This window comes from Dermacentor variabilis, unplaced genomic scaffold (assembly GCF_050947875.1).
Source record: "Dermacentor variabilis isolate Ectoservices unplaced genomic scaffold, ASM5094787v1 scaffold_12, whole genome shotgun sequence".
Taxonomy (NCBI): domain Eukaryota; kingdom Metazoa; phylum Arthropoda; class Arachnida; order Ixodida; family Ixodidae; genus Dermacentor; species Dermacentor variabilis.
The window spans coordinates 58,996,594-59,016,190 of record NW_027460280.1 but is presented as its reverse complement, the minus strand read 5'-3'; the positions used below and the strand labels follow the sequence as shown (position 1 = coordinate 59,016,190).

The 19,597-nt window shown below is 41.2% G+C and overlaps 2 protein-coding genes across 11 annotated transcripts in view; one reads left to right on the top strand and one right to left on the bottom strand.

Annotated features, from left to right (window-relative positions):
* On the bottom strand, positions 1 to 3,706 carry LOC142565985 (uncharacterized). Its single transcript, XM_075676650.1, has 2 exons — positions 3,567 to 3,706; positions 1 to 3,281 (listed from the first exon to the last, which is right to left on the bottom strand). Exon 2 carries the CDS (start codon positions 3,221 to 3,223, stop codon positions 728 to 730), a length of 2,496 nt encoding a protein of 831 aa, XP_075532765.1. The 5' UTR covers positions 3,224 to 3,281; positions 3,567 to 3,706; the 3' UTR covers positions 1 to 727.
* A 483-nt stretch (positions 3,707 to 4,189) lies between these two features.
* The window catches only part of LOC142565984 (uncharacterized), an 85,159-nt gene continuing 69,751 nt past the window's right edge, over positions 4,190 to 19,597 (top strand). Inside the window, exons 1-7 of one of the 10 annotated variants that reach the window (XM_075676643.1) lie at positions 4,191 to 4,312; positions 10,686 to 10,779; positions 11,705 to 11,789; positions 15,936 to 16,010; positions 17,383 to 17,436; positions 17,517 to 17,583; positions 18,595 to 18,667. In XM_075676643.1, coding sequence (XP_075532758.1) covers positions 11,736 to 11,789; positions 15,936 to 16,010; positions 17,383 to 17,436; positions 17,517 to 17,583; positions 18,595 to 18,667 — 323 coding nt within the window. In that variant the 5' untranslated portion in view covers positions 4,191 to 4,312; positions 10,686 to 10,779; positions 11,705 to 11,735. Of the gene's footprint in view, positions 4,313 to 10,685; positions 10,780 to 11,704; positions 11,790 to 15,935; positions 16,011 to 17,382; positions 17,455 to 17,513; positions 17,584 to 18,594; positions 18,668 to 19,597 lie in introns of all 10 variants that reach the window. The other 9 variants (XM_075676641.1, XM_075676640.1, XM_075676642.1 and 6 more) reach the window with 9 other exon arrangements.

Here is a 19,597-nt window from a genome sequence, read left to right as displayed (position 1 = left end):
CTGTAGCAGAATGTTTTTATCATTGCTTTAGCTTTAATTGTTTTTAGTGGTTATAAAAAGAAAAGAACACTGTTTTACCAGACGTCTCTACCAAAGTAAAATTTTGAAGCGATTAAAAGGACATTTCATTTCTTAGTACCACTGGCATAATTGCTGCACCATCAAAATGGTTACTGGATTTTTCCTGCCAATTTGGTATGTTAAGGTTATGTAGTACTGGAAGAATCCTGCATTACTTTAGGAACACACTGTCATCCAGAATGCAGTTACATTCCTGCATTGCTGTAAGAACACACATATATCCAGAATGCAGATAACCAAATCTATTTAAAGCGCAGCAAATAATGCTAATTTATGAGAGGCTCTGTTTCAACAGTCAGTGCATCTGTTCAGACTACACTTTTCAGACAATCACCCACCGCGGCAAGCCTGAACAGTTTATAAAGACTGAGTTAGTACACTTGCTGCTCAATCTTAATGGCGACATGCTTTTTCAAGTAGTTGGAGCCAGAAAAAAGCACTGCAAGATAAGCTCTACCAACACTGTTCGAATATCATGTCTGTAAGTGGCACTGCATGCAATAATTTCTATTACAAGTCACTGCTTAGCCAGAGGTCCACTTGCTAGTCCACACTAGTAAAACACCAGGCCGATGGATATGGTGAACTGTCCAGTTGTTTTTGTGGTACACATAAAGCTTGGCCAGTAGAAACAAACTAGTATTTGTCATGAGGAGCTGTCATTGTATATGCCCCATGATATCATAATGGCTCTGCTCTCGGCAAAAGGAACAAGGTACGAAGCAGATGATTTGTTCTTGCCACCATCATTTAAAACTGTTACATTGAAGAAGAGCATTGGATTTTTGCCTGTAAAATGATGATCTTTTGTTTTCTGATGCTGTGGAGTGACTTTGTCATTTGTTTTGGCATCTTTAACCATAACGTTATCTTGTACACGTAACAAGTGCAACTTATGGCTGAGCTCTGTCTGGTTCTTAATAAATTTTGAAATATTCCAGTGAATACTTTTGTCCAAAAAGGATTGTTTCATTGCAAGAGAAGTTTTGGACCTTGAATCTGACGTAAGCATTGATGAATTATTGCAGCATGTTGACAGCTGATCTTTTGTAGTGCTTGTAACTTGATGTTGCACTTGTGGCTCTTGAAATTTATGCACCCACTTGGTGGCAGCATCAGGTAAAATGGAATGAACCCCAAGCTTTTCGTTCTTCCAGCTTATTGCATCACTTATCATATGGGTCATTTTATCTCTGTTCTGTGAGAGTGTGTTTTCTGTCCAGTTCATGACAGGCATTACATTGTATTTCTGCAAGTTCCCAATTTTTATTTCATAGTTTTTACCTGGTCTGTATGTGGCTTCTCGCAGGTGATTACTCACAGAAAAATTTTGTCTGACTGACCCAACAGGCATTAGCTCGTATTTCTGCAAGTTGCTAATTTTTCTTTCATGGTTTTCACCAGGTCTCATGGCTTCTTGAGGTTGATTCTTCTCAGAAAAATGTCCGACAGACCCAAATGATTTGTGCTGTTGCATTATCCTAAACATCTCCTTTCTCTTCTCAGAAGCTATAACTGAACTTACAGCCAGTTGTTTCTGTTCTGTGCTGGCTTTATCTACAGCACCGTTTTCTTGCAGAAGACTTGACTTTCTGCGTTTTCTCCTCTCAGGCACCATGATAGTTCTTTCTGTCATCTCACTGTCATGACCAGGTTTACTGGTACTGTTTGTCTTTCTGTACTCATCAACCTCCACTGCATGCTTCAAGCTATCGATAATGTCATCCTGGGCTTCAACAGGTAGTTGTTTATGCCTCATGTAACTCTTTCTAGCTTGCTTTCTTTTTGTTTCACTGGCAGCTAAATAGGCAGCAGGTCTGTGCAATAAATTGTCACTATTCCCTTCATTCCTAAAAAGCTTGGCAGCTGCCATCTTCAGAAGCCTTTTCTTGAACTGAGTGGCTTCATAGTCTTCATCATCTTCATTCAAAGATTCCTTCTGAAGAGGCTGCAGAGGAACTGCAGTACTGCTCATTATATGTTCAAGCTCTGTTACTTGGTCACCTGGATGGCTGCTGATAGGCATGTGATACTTGTCAACACCTCCTTGTTCACTGTCAGCTTCATAAGTTGTCAGGTCATCTAGAGTTAGTTGAGTTTCAAATGTCTCATCTTGTTCCCTCTGGAAAGTTGAAGCACACCTTCTCTGTATAACAGGTACCTGCAGCTTCACTCCTCGTTTGCTGTGCTGCCGAGGTTCAGACACTAGTGATCCGTAGTAGTCTGATAATGCTACTGTAACAGGTACACTGCCAAGACCCACATGAGATTTTGTTGCATTATTTTCTGTTTGTTCCTTGGTTTTGTCTCGATCATCAATACTGTAAGCTGCAGGGTACTGCTGATATTTAAGGACTGTACTACGGCTGTTGGTCTCTGCAGCTCTTGTGGTTTCAGATGGCTCATCTTGCCCAGTATCATTTTGGAATGCTCTTGTGAAAACATCTGCTGTCTTGTTTTCTTCGTCTTGCTGAATAAAGTGCATGTTAAATCCTGAGCTTCTGCACTTCAATGCTGGTTGAGAGGCATTGCTTTCTGTTGTAACGGGGTTTGCAGAAATTCTGGTGTTGTCCTCAGAGATGTTCAAAAGCATGCTTGTTTCTGCAAACTGTTCATCGGGAGCCACTGTGGATGGCAGTGTGGTTGCATTGGTTGAGCTTTCGCTGTATTTCTCCCCCATAGCACTGCTAAGAATACTGTCTGGCATGCAGTGAGAAAATGCTGGGCTGTCGGGAACATAGTAGCCGGGCTTGCACACACACTCGTACAAGCTAATTTTGTTGGGGTTGTCCTGGCACAAGTGAGGACTACAGATGCTTTCTGATGTGCACTTGCCCTTGTAGACTGAACATGTGAGGCCTGTAAAGTATTGGCTGCATTTGCAGTAAGAGCTTCCATTCCCATCCTGGATACACTCCCCCATGACGCAGAATAGGCTGACTCCTAAGGGATGAACTGTAACACACGAAGGCTTGCCTTCCTTTAAAGCTTTCCATGCAACATACTCGATGGCTTCATGCGGTGTGTTGAAGTGACCAGGATCTGGCTTGAAACTTTGTACTGTATAGCAGAAAAAGGCCGCAAGAAGCAGGGTAGTTGCATGCATGCAGGAGTTGGGCTTGGATGAAAAGCCTACACTCATTCTTCAGCGACTACGGCAAACGTCGTGCTGAGCATGAGTCCAGAGGATGACATCACCGCTGCGCGAAAAAACAAAAACAAACATATAACTTGTGCAATGTGTATGTACCATGCACACAATTTACCACTCGTACAGCACGTTGTATGCATTGCTCTAGCAGGCTTTCGAAGCGGTAGTACTATTAGGAACCAAAAGTATGGTGTGTATTGGCACACTGGGCGCCAATTATCTTTTCTCCGCTGTTAAAGTCTCGCTTGCGATTAGTCATTTATTTGCTTGAGCATAAATATCATGACCTGCAGACATACGTACACGCCGCGCTGAATTATAAGTAAATGCTTACAGTAACAGTAGATGCCGAACCCTTATTAGGTTTTCGCTTCTTTCATGCAAAACTCCAACGCCCACCACAGCAATGCAGAATTGTTCTTGTTCTTCTTCCTTCAAATTTTGGCACGTACCCACGAGGGGGGTATTGGCCATGGTCCTCAGAGGAAACATATGAATTTCTTGTATTCTATTAATTTATTGATCTGTACTATCCATAGTTAATTAATAGTAAATATAAATTATATTTCCGTTTCTTGAATAGTTGTTGTTCAGTGCCTGAATTGTTTCTTTTTTCTTCTTACTTAAATGCATGGACTCGCCCAAATTTACCGTATTAATTACTCACGCTGTGTGAACGGGCTAAAATGGACACCATATTTTAAAACGTCACTCTTTCAAACGAAGAACGCACATGCTTACATACGCGCAGGTACGCACAGTTTTGTCGCGCTTTCAAGCGCATTTGCACTTGGCGTTGTAGCCGAAACCGAAACTAATATAAGCCGTAGTATGCTGTTGAATTGCCGGCAATAAATAATTTTTCTCAAAACTATTATTTTACATGTAAAATGGTATTTCTTGAACATTTCTTCATTTTTGCACGTAGGTGCGCTCGCGTGTTCGCGCGGCGGGTGCGCACGAGCTTTTGGCCCTACGGCTTCGGTCGCTTCGGTCTTTGCACTACCTTCGCTTGCTCGTTCATTTGCTGGAGTTGGTGAATGGCCGAGCGTTCTCTCGCCAATGGATCCGTCGTCAAAGGCAAGCGATTAATTATTCTGCGCGCGTCCTTAAGAGATTGTGCAATGCTTCCCGCGCGGCAGTTGATGCCGTTCTGATTGCAGGTATTAATGAACAAAGATGTATACTTGTGTGCGCGGGAGGAGTTTACTAAATCATCGGTTAGGACGGCGCGGCACGGATATGTGAACGTCAAATGTGGATAAAGTTGTGCCTCTTTTCCATTAATTCACGATCTGACTTGTGATCTTTGCGCTTGAACTGATTTGTCTGGCGCCCGTGGGATGTGCAGGGAATAACTTCGGTCGTTGACTGCTCTGATGTTACGTTCCGCACGAAACTTGGTGTACGGTGTACCCTCAGTTGTGTGCGTTCCTTCAGTGAGGATAGTGTTCTAGTGTGCTAGTTGTGCTATACTGCATGTTTTGCAATCTTACAATCGCCATCAAAAGATTCACAGTAACATAAAAAGAGCTCGAAGACCTCGCGGTTCACTGGGTGTCCCAGCGTTCCCTTGTTCTTTCTTTTTTTTTCAGACGCGTTCCAGAGGTTCGTCTCATATTTTCTCCGCCCGCGTGATATTGCTAACCTTATTCTTTGTGTATTTTGCAATAAATTATCATAGATTTCCTTAAGATCCCGTGGAATATGTGTAGCACACAGCGTTTATAGGTACTACGTTCTGACACTCCTGCGCTGTCTTCATTAATCGTACATGTGGGTGTGCTAGGGATCGTTGGCTATAATTAGCTATCGTTGGTTAGTCATCGCACAGACAACAAAAGCTTCGCCTCTGCAGTGCGTCTGAAAGTGTCGAATGTCATCAAGAGTTCATAAACCTAGAGGACCTCCACTTATCGCGGGGAGATAAATTGTCTAATCTTTGTAGGGGTGTCTCGGGCACTGTGTTCTATTTGCGTGTTCGAAGCGTCGCTTAGACTTCATCACTGCCGCGTTGAGCGGTCTTGTGCAAAGTGTAGATTCTAGCAAAGTTTGAATTGCAACTGGGATTATCTTCTGCACATGCATGCCAAATTGCTCACTACTTTCTAGCGTGCTTGAGGTAATCATGGAACTCACTGTAGATCAAGCGCTACTGTGCGGTCATTCTGGGGCCCACTTGGCTTCGTACCTGGGCGTGCGCAGTCGCGTTGGCGCTAAGTTCGCGCACGTCGACTTCAATGAGGATCTAAACTGCCGTCCTTGCCACACAGTTTCGCTACGCATAGAAATTTTGTGACGTAACGGAAAAAAGACGCCACTACACATTCCAACTGTGGCCATCATGTCCGAATTTTTGACGTGTAGTGGTGGCAGTAGCTGACAAATATGCCCCTTATGAAGCAAAATCTTTTACAAGGAAAACGCTATTTTGTATGTTTAACTGCAGGCGACAGTTAAGCTATGTTTAGTTAATATAATTTGTTGTATTGAGTGCAAGCTTGTACAAGAATTACTGCATTGTTAAGCAGAAATAATACAAAGTATCACTTCATGTTTATGCTTTCTTTAGCTTATTCTTGGTTTTTTTTCTTGTTTAGTGGGTGTGAACACTGTGCATGAATGTTCCAAAGGCAGCATTTGCTTGCACTGGGTAATTTTGATCGAAGTTGAGTTGAGTGGTATCAACACTCTTGAAAAAGTTTACACCCTTTTGGGCTTATCTTGTCCCACAACAATAATCGTCATCTGTGTTGCCCATATTTCCTTTCTTCAATCCTGCGAGCCCAATACTTCCAAGTCACAAATTGCTTGCATATTGTCAGCATGACACAGTATTCTTGACAGGAAAGTAGCGAGTGCATAGTTTTCAAGGAAACGCAAGCAAGGCAGATGACGATTATTGTGGCACAAATATACACCCCAAAGGATCATCATCATCATCAGCCTCTTTTATGTCTACTGCAGGACTAAGGCCTCTCCCTGCGATCTCCAATTACCCCTGTCCTGCGCCAGCCGATTCCAACTATAGAGCCCGTGAATGCCCTAATTTCATGGCTCCACTTTGTCTTCTGCCGTCCTCGACCTTGCGTTTCCCTTCTCTTGGTACCCATTCTGTGACCCTAATGGTCCAACGGTTATCCAACCGGCGCATTACATGACCTGCCCAGCTCCATTTTTTTCTCTTAATGTCAATTAGAATACCGCCTATACCTGTTTGCTCTCTGATCCAAACTGCTCTCTCTCCGTCTCTTAACGTTATGCCTAACAGTCTTTGTTCCATCGTTCTTTGCGCGGTTCTTAACTTGTTCTCAAGCTTCTTTGTCAGTCTCCAAGTCTCTGCCCCATATGTCAGCACTGGTAAAATGCACTGATTATAAACCTTTCTTTTCAATGATAATGGTAAGCTTCCAGTCATGAGCTAACAATGTCTGCCGTACGCAATCCAACCCATTTTTATTCTATGAATTTCCTTCTCATGATCAGGGTTCCCTGTGATTAATTGACCTAGCTAAACGTACTCCTTCACAGACTAGAGGCTGACTGGCGATCTTGAACGCTGTTTCCTATGCCCAGCTATTAATCATTATCTCTGTCTTCTGCATATTAATCTTCAACCCCACTCTTATATTCTCTATGTTAAGGTACTCAATAATTTGTTGTAACCCTTCCCCAGTGTTGCTGAGCAGGACAATGTCATGTGCAAACCTAAAGTTGCTGAGATATTCGCCATTGGTCCTTACTCCTAAGCCTGCCCAGTTTAATAGCTTGAATACTTCTTCCAAGTTAGCAGTGAATGGCATTGGAGAGATTGTGTCTCTTTGTCTCACCCCTTTCTTTATAGGTATCTTCCTACTTTTTTTGTGCAGAATTAAGGTAGCTGTGGAATCTGTAGATACTTTCCAAGGTATTTATGTGAGCGTCCCATACTCCTTGCTTATATAATGCCTCTATGACTGATGGTATCTCGACTGAATCAAATGCCTTTTAGTAATCTATGAGAGCCATATAGAGAGGCTGATTTTACTCTGCGTATTTCTCGATTACCTGATTGATTACATGGATTTGATCCATTGTAGAGTATCCCTAACTGCAAACCCAGTGGCACCTTTCGCTTCCTCTAACTTTGTCCATTATATGCCCCCCTTCTTCTGGCCACCCTTCACCTGCCAAAGGGTGCAACTGAAAGCCAAGCATGCTTAGAAGTAGGCTGTGCAGCAGCATTTTATATTCATTAAGTTGATTGTGGTTGGCTCAAGTGTGCTTGAAAGTATCCATGCGACAGGGTTAAGGACAAGGGTACCATTATTTGTTACATCTCAGAGACATGCTGTGTGGCAAGCCAATGCTTGTGCAATATGAGCAGCCTCCACACAGACAGCATATTCATCTTCATTAGCATGATTTGCATGTGTGTGTGGGCAAAATATGCCAAAAGTTGAAGAAAATAAACAAGCTGGTCACAAACATTATGCTAAAATATATCGCAAACCACTGTAGTAGGCAAAACTACATTATATTAACACACTTCTTTCATTGTCATTTAAAATTGAAGTCATACATGTGACTTTATCAATCCATTTGTTCCACTCACGGAATGGCCATTGGCCCTTGCACCATGAAACACCACGTATAATTTTCTTACTAGTGTCTGTTCATATGTATAATTATTTTGGGCATTTAGAATTATTTTGTATGAAGAGAGTGTTATCAAACCATGGATACCACTCATTTATGATTAAAAATATACATTTTGTCATGGTTACAAACTTTACTGTGCATTTCTTGGCTCTAGTTGATCCTTGAAGTTTCCTGTGAAGAATCACATGCCATGTTTTTTTTCAGGACATAAGCAATGCCCTAGAAATTGAATAAAAGATATATGCACATAATAGTCGGCAGGTTTTTCACTAGCATCAAGGGAAAAAGAACGCTAGCTTAAGTTAGGTATGAAAGTAATTCTTAGCTATCTTATAGTCCATTGTCAAGAGTGCACTACCGAATGTTTTTTGTAAGCTGTACAGGATAACATTGATATGTTTTAGGTTAATTTCTCGTATGTCACACAATATGCGAGTTTTTATGCTCTCCACCTGAAACACTTGTCATATCATTATTACATGTAACAGGATGATGTTAAATATGAGCTACATTAAACAGCACAGGACTGAAGGTCAGCGGTGGAGCCACATTAAACAGGGCACAAGACTAAAGATCAGCAGTGAAGTCATTTATAAATGCCATACAACAAATCAGCAAGAAGGAAGGGGATTAACCGAGGGTCCCGATTTTCTATTAGTCATATCACAAGAAGCCAACAAACACTGACACCAAGGACAACATAAGGGAAATTGCTTGTGCTTAATAAGTGAAATGAAGAAACAATAAATTTAATGGAAATGAAAGTGGATGAAAAAAAAACTTGCCGCAGGTGGGTACCGAACCACAACCTTCGCATTTCGCGTGCGATGCTCTGCCAATTGAGCTACTGCGGCGCCGTCTCCCCATCCACTTTCTTGGGTATTTATGTTTCCTAGTATGGGAGTGTTAGCCAGCGCCACCACTCACAGGCCTTGGCGGCAGACGTGGAATGTCCTTTCTGCTGCAGGCGTCACGAGAATGTGATCTTTTTGGGCAGAAAGGACGGCAGAAATGAAAGAAAGGAAGAAAGGAAAGAACGTCCTTTCTTTAGCAACCAATGACAAATGAAGGATATGTATGCGGCTACCTTTGCAACGATCACTTGTAGGCACTTGTCCACCTCCTCTTTTCTTGTTCACGTTTACTAATTGTACAAAAAATCTTGTGTTCATATTAAGATATCCAAAAATTAGCTGCTTTCAGTGTTTGTGTGTTTACCTAAAGGGTCCCTGACGGTATTATTTGGGAATCCAAGGTTATTGTGTGGTTATCACTGCAAGAACTAAGAGGCCATTGTTAAGAATGGTTAATAACTTAAAAGTGCTACACAGTAGCATAGTTAACTAAATCCAATTGAATGGCCAGAACCTTTTAGAGCTAAATTCACATGATGGGACGGATTGCTTGCATGTCATTCCCTGAATGTCACACTCGTCTGCAGAGGAGTGTGACGTAGCTAAGCTACAATGAATCGTGCTGCTTGCAGCCCACCAGCAGCTTGCTTGTGTGAAGCACGATTCGGCAGCACTAGCCAGTTATGCTCATCCACAGAGTGAACCGGTGATCTGTCTCGTCATGTGAATCCAGCTGCAGGGTTGTGGCTCGTTAGCTTCTAATGACATAATTCAGTAATGCATTCTTTCAACTTTGATTGCACTGCATACAATTTAATGTAGCTTTAGTAGGCTGTCATGTTACAATGGAATGTGTCGATCATATACCTCAGGATCATTTTATGCTTCAACATGAGGGCGAGATAAGCTGGCTGAACCTTATATGTGTGCCTTCAATTGAATGGTTGCTTTCTACCATACCAACCTAATTTAACTTTAAAGTGCAGTCCTGCCTCAGAAATAATGTACATGACAATGAAACCTTGCATAATTCAGCAACCCAATTGACTAAATGATTTTCCACACTGCTAACACAAATTTTAATGTGTACAGACCTTGTGAACCTGCTGCTTGTTTTTTATGTGCCTCGGACAACTCTGTGTTCATTTGTTGCTGTCAGATAAACGTTGCCACTGGCTTTTGTTTTATATTGCCTTCGTGTAATTTGTTGTGTTTATTTGGTACTGTGCATCAAATGTGCCCATTCCAAACCAGTTAAGGGGGGGTCCCTTATATGTAGTCGGTAGTTTTTTTAAAGCTTTCTTGCATATTGTAAGTTAATAAATGCAATAAATGCATTTCCCAGTACTATGTTGTGAAAAAAAAGTAATTAGCAAATTTTAGGAGCATTAGAGTTGTTTGTATTCACTGTCATCTTTTCAACACATGCTGTCACTGTGCTGCAACTAGTTCCTCCAAGTGCTCTAGGACAGCACGAGATTCAACAGGGATCAGCCTATGACAGGTGTTCGGCACATGAACTGACATCCCTCTTTCATAGAGAAATGGGGACAGACCTATCAAAGCGTGTGCAGTGTTGTGCCAAGTTGTCTTCTTTGGCTGAGCGGATTGTGTCTGTGCACACTGCTCACAGTGTATTCATGCTGTTTATTCCAAGGCCATGCAACATGTGCTAAGAAAAAGAATTAGATCGGAGCAACAGACTGGTCTGTTTATCTACATAGTTTTACAAAGCTATCAAACTGAATTGAGCAATGTGCTTTGATGCAGTAAAGCTGATCCTGTCTTGTGCTGTGGCCAAGATGGATGTTACATGATTTTGATAAAATTAGTTGTTGGTAAATATATAAAAAAAAGTGAAACCTGCAAAAAAAAGAAAAGAAAAAAGGCTTTCAGCATTCTGTTGCTATGTTTTTTCTATCTGTAAGTTCTTACTTTTCACTTCTGCATACTTGCAGCTGGCATTTACGGAATGTGTTAACCACGAGAAGCTTGGTGTCAATGTGGCTGACTCTACCACCATGTGGTGGTAACTGCCGACAGGGACCTCAGGTAAGGCTGTTACACATTTTGATCACCAAACTAAATTAAAATTATGATGAATAGGCTCTTTTTTCATGCCTACACGTGCAATCTCCTTCATGTCACTTTTTTGTTTATGATGTGGTGCATGAACATTTTATCCTACAGTCTGAGCTTTCATTTTGCGCTAATGTTCGTCATTTAAATAACATTAATTTCCAACATATCTTGCAGTACCTTGTGGACCCTATACAGGGTGCCCCAGTTAACGTTAGCCAGAGTTTTAAAATATGTGAATGCTACGTAGCTGGACAGAACCAAGGTAATGTTGTTTGCCGTCGCTTGGAAATACTCAAATAAATTTTTTCGTTCTTCCTAATTAGATCATTAGTCTTAATTATTTAATCAACTTCTAAAATATTATAGTTAGATGAAAAGCGTCAATGAGAAAATTGTAGAGCGACATGAAAAGCTCCCAATACAGCTTTCTATTGCTCAATGTGTGCTTCATGAAAGTGTTTTTCCGAACGTGAAAGAAGCCAACATTTGCACGCAAATTTTCCACATGACTGGTCACTTGAGGCACTTTGCAAGTATTCGCGGGCTGCTTTCATGCTCAGAAAAACACCTTTTTGTAGCACGTATTGAGCAACACAAAGCTGTATTGGGAGTTTTTCATGTTGCTCTACAATGTTCTCATTGTCACTTTTAATCTAATTATAATATTTGAGTAGCTGAATAATTAATTATGCAACTAGGTAGAATGAAAACAATAATCTGAGTATCTCCAAGCAATGGCAAACAACATTACCTTCTGTCCAGCTATGTGGCATTTGCATATTCTTAAGCTCTGGCTAAAGTTAGCTGGGACACCCTGCATATGCTAAGGACAAGTATGTTGCAAGTTCCTGAACATGTGAAAATGACTACTATGTTTAACTTTCCCATCATGCAGTGGTCTCTGACACGGCCCAGGCACCTTTGGGATGAAGTATATCAAAGCCACTACAGTTCCCCAGGAAATCCAAGTGTGGTTTCAGGTAGGCTTGACACTGACACATTTCCTGTGGGCGTCGTCATAACCGGGGGTCTGAAGATGTGAGATATCCATTCATGGTGGAGGAGTGAGGGAACGTTGGGCTGGGTTAGACATCCAGGATGTTTTAAACACTCACATTTATGTTACATTATGTACAAGAATGCTGCAGAATTAATGAAGATAAGAGGTTCAAGTTCCAGCAGCCAATCTTTTTTTCTAAATATCCATCTCTTTTTAACCCCTCTGTTGGCCTGGTCCTGTCACCTTCCGTCAGGAGATGGATGACATCATGCCTCGCCAATCCGGAGATTGGTAGCCCCTTTTCCTCTGAGGAGAGCTTGGTTCAAAATGCATGCACATCACTGTGCACGAACAGGGAAAGGGGGAAGCACAGTGACCCTGTCTCTGGCGCAGACGTGGTAGTTTGGGCTGATGTCAGGTGATGTGAAGAAATATACCCGTGCATCCCTCCTGGCAGAGTCCCTCTTGGCATAACTCAACTGTTTACCATGAATCGTCGCAGTTGGGGATGGCTCTGACGAGGTCATCAGCTCGTTCACCATTGTTGTGTCTTTTGTGAGCAACTTGTTTTGCGGGGTAAACGGCTGATCACAACAGTTTGTACATCTGAAATGTCTGTGATCATTGGCTTTATGTGCTTGTTTTTGAATGCTTATAAATGATTGGGGTTTTGTGACACCACTTACCTGAAGGCTGCCTGCTTGTACATTCCAATCTTGAAGTCTGAAAGGCTGAACCATATCCTCTTCAGGGGCCAATTAATTCTATTCATTGAGAATTTAGTTTCGCCACAATTCTTTTATCTTCCCAATCATTATACTGCATCAGGACAGATTAAGAATTTTGAATTCTTCAGAGAAGTTACAAAATGGTGACTCCATATGTGAACTCTGAGCTCTCAACAGGTCCATGCATGCTTAGCATCAATCAAGTCACTTAACACGTTCACTGCAGCTTGGCTCATGGGAGGCTCAGGGCAGTTATTTTTCTTGTGTGGCTGTGCAGGGCTTTCTTGCAGTGCTCAAGTGACATCTTTTATAGAGCAACAAAAAGAAAAAAAATTCTTGCTGCTTCTAATTTGACGTGTCATGCACCACCTGTAGGCGGCTTGAGGAAGTTTCAAAGAGAACTCCCTGGTGACTCACCGGTAGGTTATGACGCACCAGAGGAATATGACAGGTGACCCACCACTGGGTCACCTTGTACAGGAGTCTAGTCTACAAAAAGTGCTGCTGCAGCGAATGTGTTAGAACATACGCTTGATGTAAACACTCATTGTCAGAAGTTAACCCTTTACATGATGTCACCAAGAGCAAACACTCAGACCTTCAAACTTATTTCACTAAAACATTTTGGCCATATTATTCACATTTGCAGCAAAGGTTCAGTCAGAACTGCCTCAAGGTCTGTGCAACATGTATTAAACATTATTATTATTATCAGGGCTTTTGCTTTGGATGTAGGATCTTGGTACGCACAATTGTGCACACATTGCCGGAAGGGGATCTCCACTAAGCACAAACCTGATGCTCCACCTGAGTGCTCGGTATCTTTGTATAGATTGTATTTCACATGGTTTACCTCTTTCCTCTGCCTGCAAATGACATTATTGTGCTGTAGTGGAGTTGGCTAGCTTCCATTTCTTTTTACCGCTGCTGTCACTTTGCCTTGCTTCCTGTCCTGCCTCTCTTCCCTCGCAGCAGAGTGCAACAGTGAGAAGGTAATGTGTGATGTGTACACCATACATGCGTACACGTAGAGAGAGGAAAAGCCTTGACTCATGAACTGGGCATGCACATGTGCAAAGTACTGCTTAGGTCCATTGCACTGCCTAGGTCATGTTCAATCACGTCATTCCTGTCATGACATGCATTCATTCATGTCATTATATTGTAATGTCACGCATGCATTTCGTTCACATGCTGATATAGGTATATTGAATGAAATAACAACATCATGTCATTCATACCGTTTATGTCATGGCATACATGCCATGAGAAATATGTCATGTTATTGATGTTATGACATGTCATGTATGCATGCATGTCAAGCTGCCCTGTGCCTTTTCCGATATATATATCCAATTGAAGAAACACTCATGACAGTATCACAACCTGAAGTTAGCAAAGAATGCTTTGCATTAATAAATGCTTGTTGAATTCCTTGAAAACCGGTTTGGGGGCGACTTTTGAACACTTGATGTAACAAACTCTGCATAGTGGCTATGCCATGGACACAAGTCTGTCAAGAAACAATCCCAGATTATTTTCTTTTAGGTGTGTTGTTAAACCATTGCAATGTGGCATGTCCACAACCACCAACGACAAGCTTGTTTAAATTATCGTTCCCATTGTGGAACTACACAAAGCTAGATCAAGTGAGCAAGCCGCGCCAGCATTTTGTTGTTTTGCTAGTTGGTTCACACCGTAGCCATCGTGGCTCCATTTTCAGGCCCTAGGCCCCCGTAATGCTTGGCAGAAAGCAAGCATCAGCCATTTAGCACTTACATGACAACTATGTTTGGCTTAAGTCGAACGCTACCAACCATCATGCCAGAAGGTGACAGACATCATTACAATGAGATAGTCAACTTAGAAAAGCAATGTGAAAAACTTGAAGCAATGCGTCCAACTCAGTAGCTGTTTAGATACAAGAAATTGCAGCTAAGAAAAAGCATAGTTCACTCTTTTTCAGTGTATGTGTGCGAATAAGTTTGTTTTCCCCCTCCTTGCATTCTGGCCTTCGACATCCTTGAAATCCTTAAATTTTCCTTGAATTTTGGTCAAATGTTCTGTACGAACCTTGCTGGCAATGTCTGTGAGCTGCGAGTTTGCTTAGTGTTTCCAATGGTGGCACGGAAACACCCACATAATAAAAACCAAGATCAGTATTATTAGCTCAGGACTTTGAGTGGCTGCTTCACTAAAATGGCAATTTTTCTGATTAATCACTTTTTCTTTTCTTTTCTTTTCTTTCTTTCTTTCTTTCTTTCTTTTCAATTACACTTTCTTCTGGCAGCTCTAGTCAGCAGCTGCACGCAAATTGAAACATTGTAAAAACAAGCTTTGTCCTCAGAGCTGCTACACCTATTATCTGCTGTTGGCAATAAAGTATGTGCCCCTTTAAAAAGAGTACCTTGTGTAACCTTGAGCTGAGTCTCTCGGTCATAGAACTCCTGATAAATGGAACATATTTCCTCGGTCTATTGAGGTTCCATTTAACAAGAGTCCACTGTATTGAAATTTTTTTTATTAGCACGGGCGTACTTTTGGACATACTGGTTGATGCATACAGTTTCCTTGTGATACATTTTTGAAATGCGCAAGTCATGTGTACGATGGGCTTGGCTACATGGTGCAAATAACGTGTTGGTCAATGTTCAAGAGGCTGTTGTCCAAGGCTGGCCATCAGACGTTTATTTCTTAGAAGACCAAAGCTGTCATGTGTTCTTTGTTGCTTTGTCTTGTGTTGTGATGCATATATTCCCCCGCTTATGTTTATTTAGCACATTGTTGTATCAGTGGTGACGTTTATTTTTTTCACTGATGCACTTCTTTTTGTTTTCTGTATGATAACCACTCATATAATAGTCCCTTAGGACTGACGGTATGAATAAATGAAATAATAATGCAGCATCAACTTTCTGAGCATTTTAGCTTAGTAGACTCAAAGCCCAAAATATCATGTTTTTCACTACTGTGTATGGTTGCGTCAGAAGCCGTCGGCGTAGCAGTTCTTTATGAAACCTGAACCGCTCTGATTGCACCTCTGACGCACTGGAAGTGCAACTGGTTGCCTGCGGCTTTGATTTTGTCTTCATTTTGGCTCACTGGACGTGGTTATGTGTGCTCATTTCATACTACAGAGCAATCCACTTAGTGATAACACATGCAAAATATGTGCTGCTGTAGCCAGCCCGAAGCAAATGTGGAGGGAGGCTACAATGTGAGCTGTAAATCTTAAATCTGAAGGATACGTGCAGGTCGCATAGCTAATAATATTCTCCATATTATCTCATTGGATCACGCAGTATAATTTGCTGTTTAGAATGACCATTGCAGCTATTGAATGAAACTTGTTTTGGTAGCTCACTTACATATATATACATATATATATGTATGTATAGGGGGAACTGGAAAGCAGAGGAATTGACACTGTTTACTCCCACACTGTAATGAGCCTGCTTCTGCATCCTGACAAGGTAAGCAGTTTTTCCAACAAAGGTGCTCAGTTGGTGTCTTAAAGGAGTACTAATTTGACATTCTTTTTACTTTTAGTTTTTGGCATTAAGGGAAGGTCCTGGACCTCAACACATTTACTTGATCTTGTGTTATATCGGATGTTTGTACCCCTCCCCTTATGTAATACCCCCAAAGTCATGGTCGTTGAGTAAAATAAGCCAAACTGAAACCTAGAGAACATACTGGCAAGCTTTAGTGTGCCAGAAAGTTTAGTATCTTTTCTACAAACCAGTTTTGGTTTTGTTTCCCAGGAGGTGTGTAGGTGTCATGGTGAAATAACACTGGAGGTGGTCATGTAGGAATAAGACGTCGCAACATTCTGTCACTTGTTACAGGGCTTGCTCGATCATCTGCTATGCTGCTACTTAATTGCACTTCTCAATGTAGCAGCATAACAGATGACCAAGAGAGCTGGAGCGAGTGCAAAACGTCACGTCTTGCATCCCACATTGATTACCTTGTGTGTCCCGATGCCATTACAGATAGACCTCCTGAAAAATGAAACCGAAACTGGTTCTTAGCAAAGCTGTCATATTAAATTATTTAAGGCACTCTAGAGCTTGTCAGTATTATTGGGTTTAGACATCTTGAGACCTTCATAAAAAGAAAATTCAAAAACGTCATGTCAGTGTGCCTTTAAATGCTAGTGAATTATGTACAGCAATCTTAATATTAATTTTACATGTCCTGCATGTAGAAACTCCCTTTCTTACATATTTTTAACATTTTATTCTGTGCCACCAGACTAGCGTTTGTTCCTTATGCCCTTTATGTATAAAGAAGCCACCAGTCACATTGAATGATGTTAGTCAACAATGTAATCACCAATCACTGTTAATTGGGCTAGTTGGAATGTTGGTTTCATGGTTACAAATGTTGAACACAAAACACAAGAGACAAAGAAGGAAGTGCACGACACAAGTGCTGATGCGTGCACTTTCTTTGTCCCTTGTGTTTTAGGTTGAATTTTCATAACTATGAATTGGTTGTTTTTAGAAAAAAACCTGCTGCAGGAAAAAGTTGTCTAGCAGCATGTTCTGTAATTTACATGTATGTATTACAGGCAAAAATTTACCAGTGTTGAGACTTGGGTTTACCCCAAGTGGATAGAATCTGCAGCCCATCCAATGTCCCTCATAAACCAGGTGTAACTTTAGGATGTTGAATCCTATTAATCAGTCGGAAATGTATGCTAGTAAGCACTGACACTTTTTAGCTATGTCATACATCTTGCTTATTGCTTAATGGCAAAATTAGTTCCGAGGTTTTCTATGGCTTGTTGACTGCTACAGTTACTAACATGCTAACAGTATTGCCTCTAAACATGTCCAGGAATTAGGAAACCGTGTTGCTGCAGTGGAGTGCCTAAGGTCAGCCACGGAGCAGGTAGGCAGTGCTGTCTCCGTAAGTTATTCATTAACTCCTGTGTAGAAAATCAACAAGCTCATGAACTTATTTTGCAGAAGGCTGGCCTTGAAACACTGGTGGATGAGCTCTGCAGACGCTTGAACAACCACTTGAACCCTGAGTCTGGTAAGCACATTCTTAAAAGTATGGTACAGCACAACCATCGTCAATGACAGGTCACTTGACCTGTTTGTGCTCTGAGATGTTTTCTTCATCCCCTACATGTTGCAATTTTGCCTCTTCATGTGTGCGGTACACTCATTGTTGCTGAAAGCTTAGGGCACCTTGCCTTTGTGCCAATGGCATCTGTAAGGAAACTGTTTCCCGAAGCATGGAAATATGAATATCAGGTGCATCACGCTTTGTTTGGGAGGTGCCTCTCCAGAATTGACTTGTAACTGACTGTACTCATCATGTTTCTCTTTGCTGCATTTACCATACTCTGAACTTTGCTTTTTAAAATTTTATTTGAGCATGCTGGAAGGTGACCAGTTAAATTTTGGAAGTACATATGGGAACAGTTGAAAAGATTTCGCAGGTGTTTCAAGGCGCTTTTGCTTTTCACCATAACTGTGAATAATGCTAGCATGCATTATTCATGCATGTGAATAATGCGTGCATGGTTCGTTTTGAAAGTGTTACACAGCGCAAGCAAAACAAGAATAGAAGGCAGAATAAACAGTTATATGGCACTGCCTATCTTTTGTCCCTGTTTTTATGCAATGTGTTACTTGTTCAAAATGAATCGTAACCAATTGCCCACCTTGCCATCTTGGTTCACCATGCATGTTTGTAGAGTGTTGTCCTTGTGTCAAGAAAAAAATGTGTAGTTGTCATCAGTAAAGGTGCAGTGATGTGATTGCAGCACCAATTGTGCCAAGCGGTTGAACTCGCTACATCCTGCGACATTTGGGCAAAATTTGAATATATTGTGCCCAGCCTTTGTCAAGGGGTCATTTCACCATCATTCAGGGGAAAGAAAGAAGCTTGAATTTAGCTGATCAGTTTCTCAAGACTGCATTGCCATTTACTATGCATTAATTGCTAGTGTGCTTATAGCAGTGCATTTATTGCTGAAATAGGAAACAGTTTCCATGTTTGGATGTATTCTTTTGGGGATTTTTGTTTTGTTATCAGAGATGGAAGCTGCTGCAGCTGCACCAGTGGAGGAACCTCTGAAGCGTAGGTCTCCAAAGGAACTAGCACAAATGTGAGTGTGTCTTCTGAATGGAGTGCTTCTGTTTAAACGTGAAGTGCTTCATATGAGAGTTTTTATATCCTTATTTTTTTGGCTAGTAGTTTGATATAGCTAAATAAATTGGCCTAGTGTGTCATCTTGCATTGTGCATCTTCTTTAACACATGCCATGCATGTGGTGCCAGTTTGTCAGTCTCTTCCCTGTTGTCAAGCAGATTCTTCTTAATGAAAGTAGTATTGAGTGCAGGATACATTGTGTCCACAGAATTTCACTGAGTGAGCTTGTGGGGCACTGGAACTTTTTTTTTATATATTTACGCAGTGACACAAAAAGGAGTGCTTCATTTCTTACCTGTCTCCATATTGATAGCCAAACATTTTTTTCCGTTAATGGAGCTCGTAATGTGAATAGCAAGTATGTAACCAATGTGACCTGCTACAGGCAACCATTTGTAAGGTATTACTGTCACTGCTGTGATCGTATACATTGCAGTGACCTTTCATTTCTGTTCGCAAGCTGCCCACAACGAGGTTTGTGTGCATTAAATGACAAAAGTTTTCATTGTTCATTTTCTTCCCCATATTAATTTTGTATGACGGGAAGTCCATTTCATACCCAATTTTATGTGTGAATAAGGGGACATTGCACTAGTGCGTAAGGAAGGACACTGACAGGAACATGAAATAAGACACACTGAATGTTAGTGTGTTTTCTGCGTTTTTTCTGTTCCTGTCCTCGTCCGTTTTTGTACGCTAGTGCAATGTCCCCTTATATGAATAACCACCAACTAGCCCAGCTTTCTGCCTTAAAAAAATTTGTTTGACACCATCACTTCTGAATATTGATATTTGTTTCAGTTGTACAAGCTTGTTATTTGTAGACCCATAATAATAAGGACTCTTGTTTCACTGTAGCAAAGGTTGTGTGAGGTTGTACTGTATC

Bases quoted from the DNA above. Each gene is read 5' to 3' on its own strand.
- LOC142565985 (XM_075676650.1), bottom strand. From the start codon at position 3,223: ATGAGTGTAGGCTTTTCATCCAAGCCCAACTCCTGCATGCATGCAACT.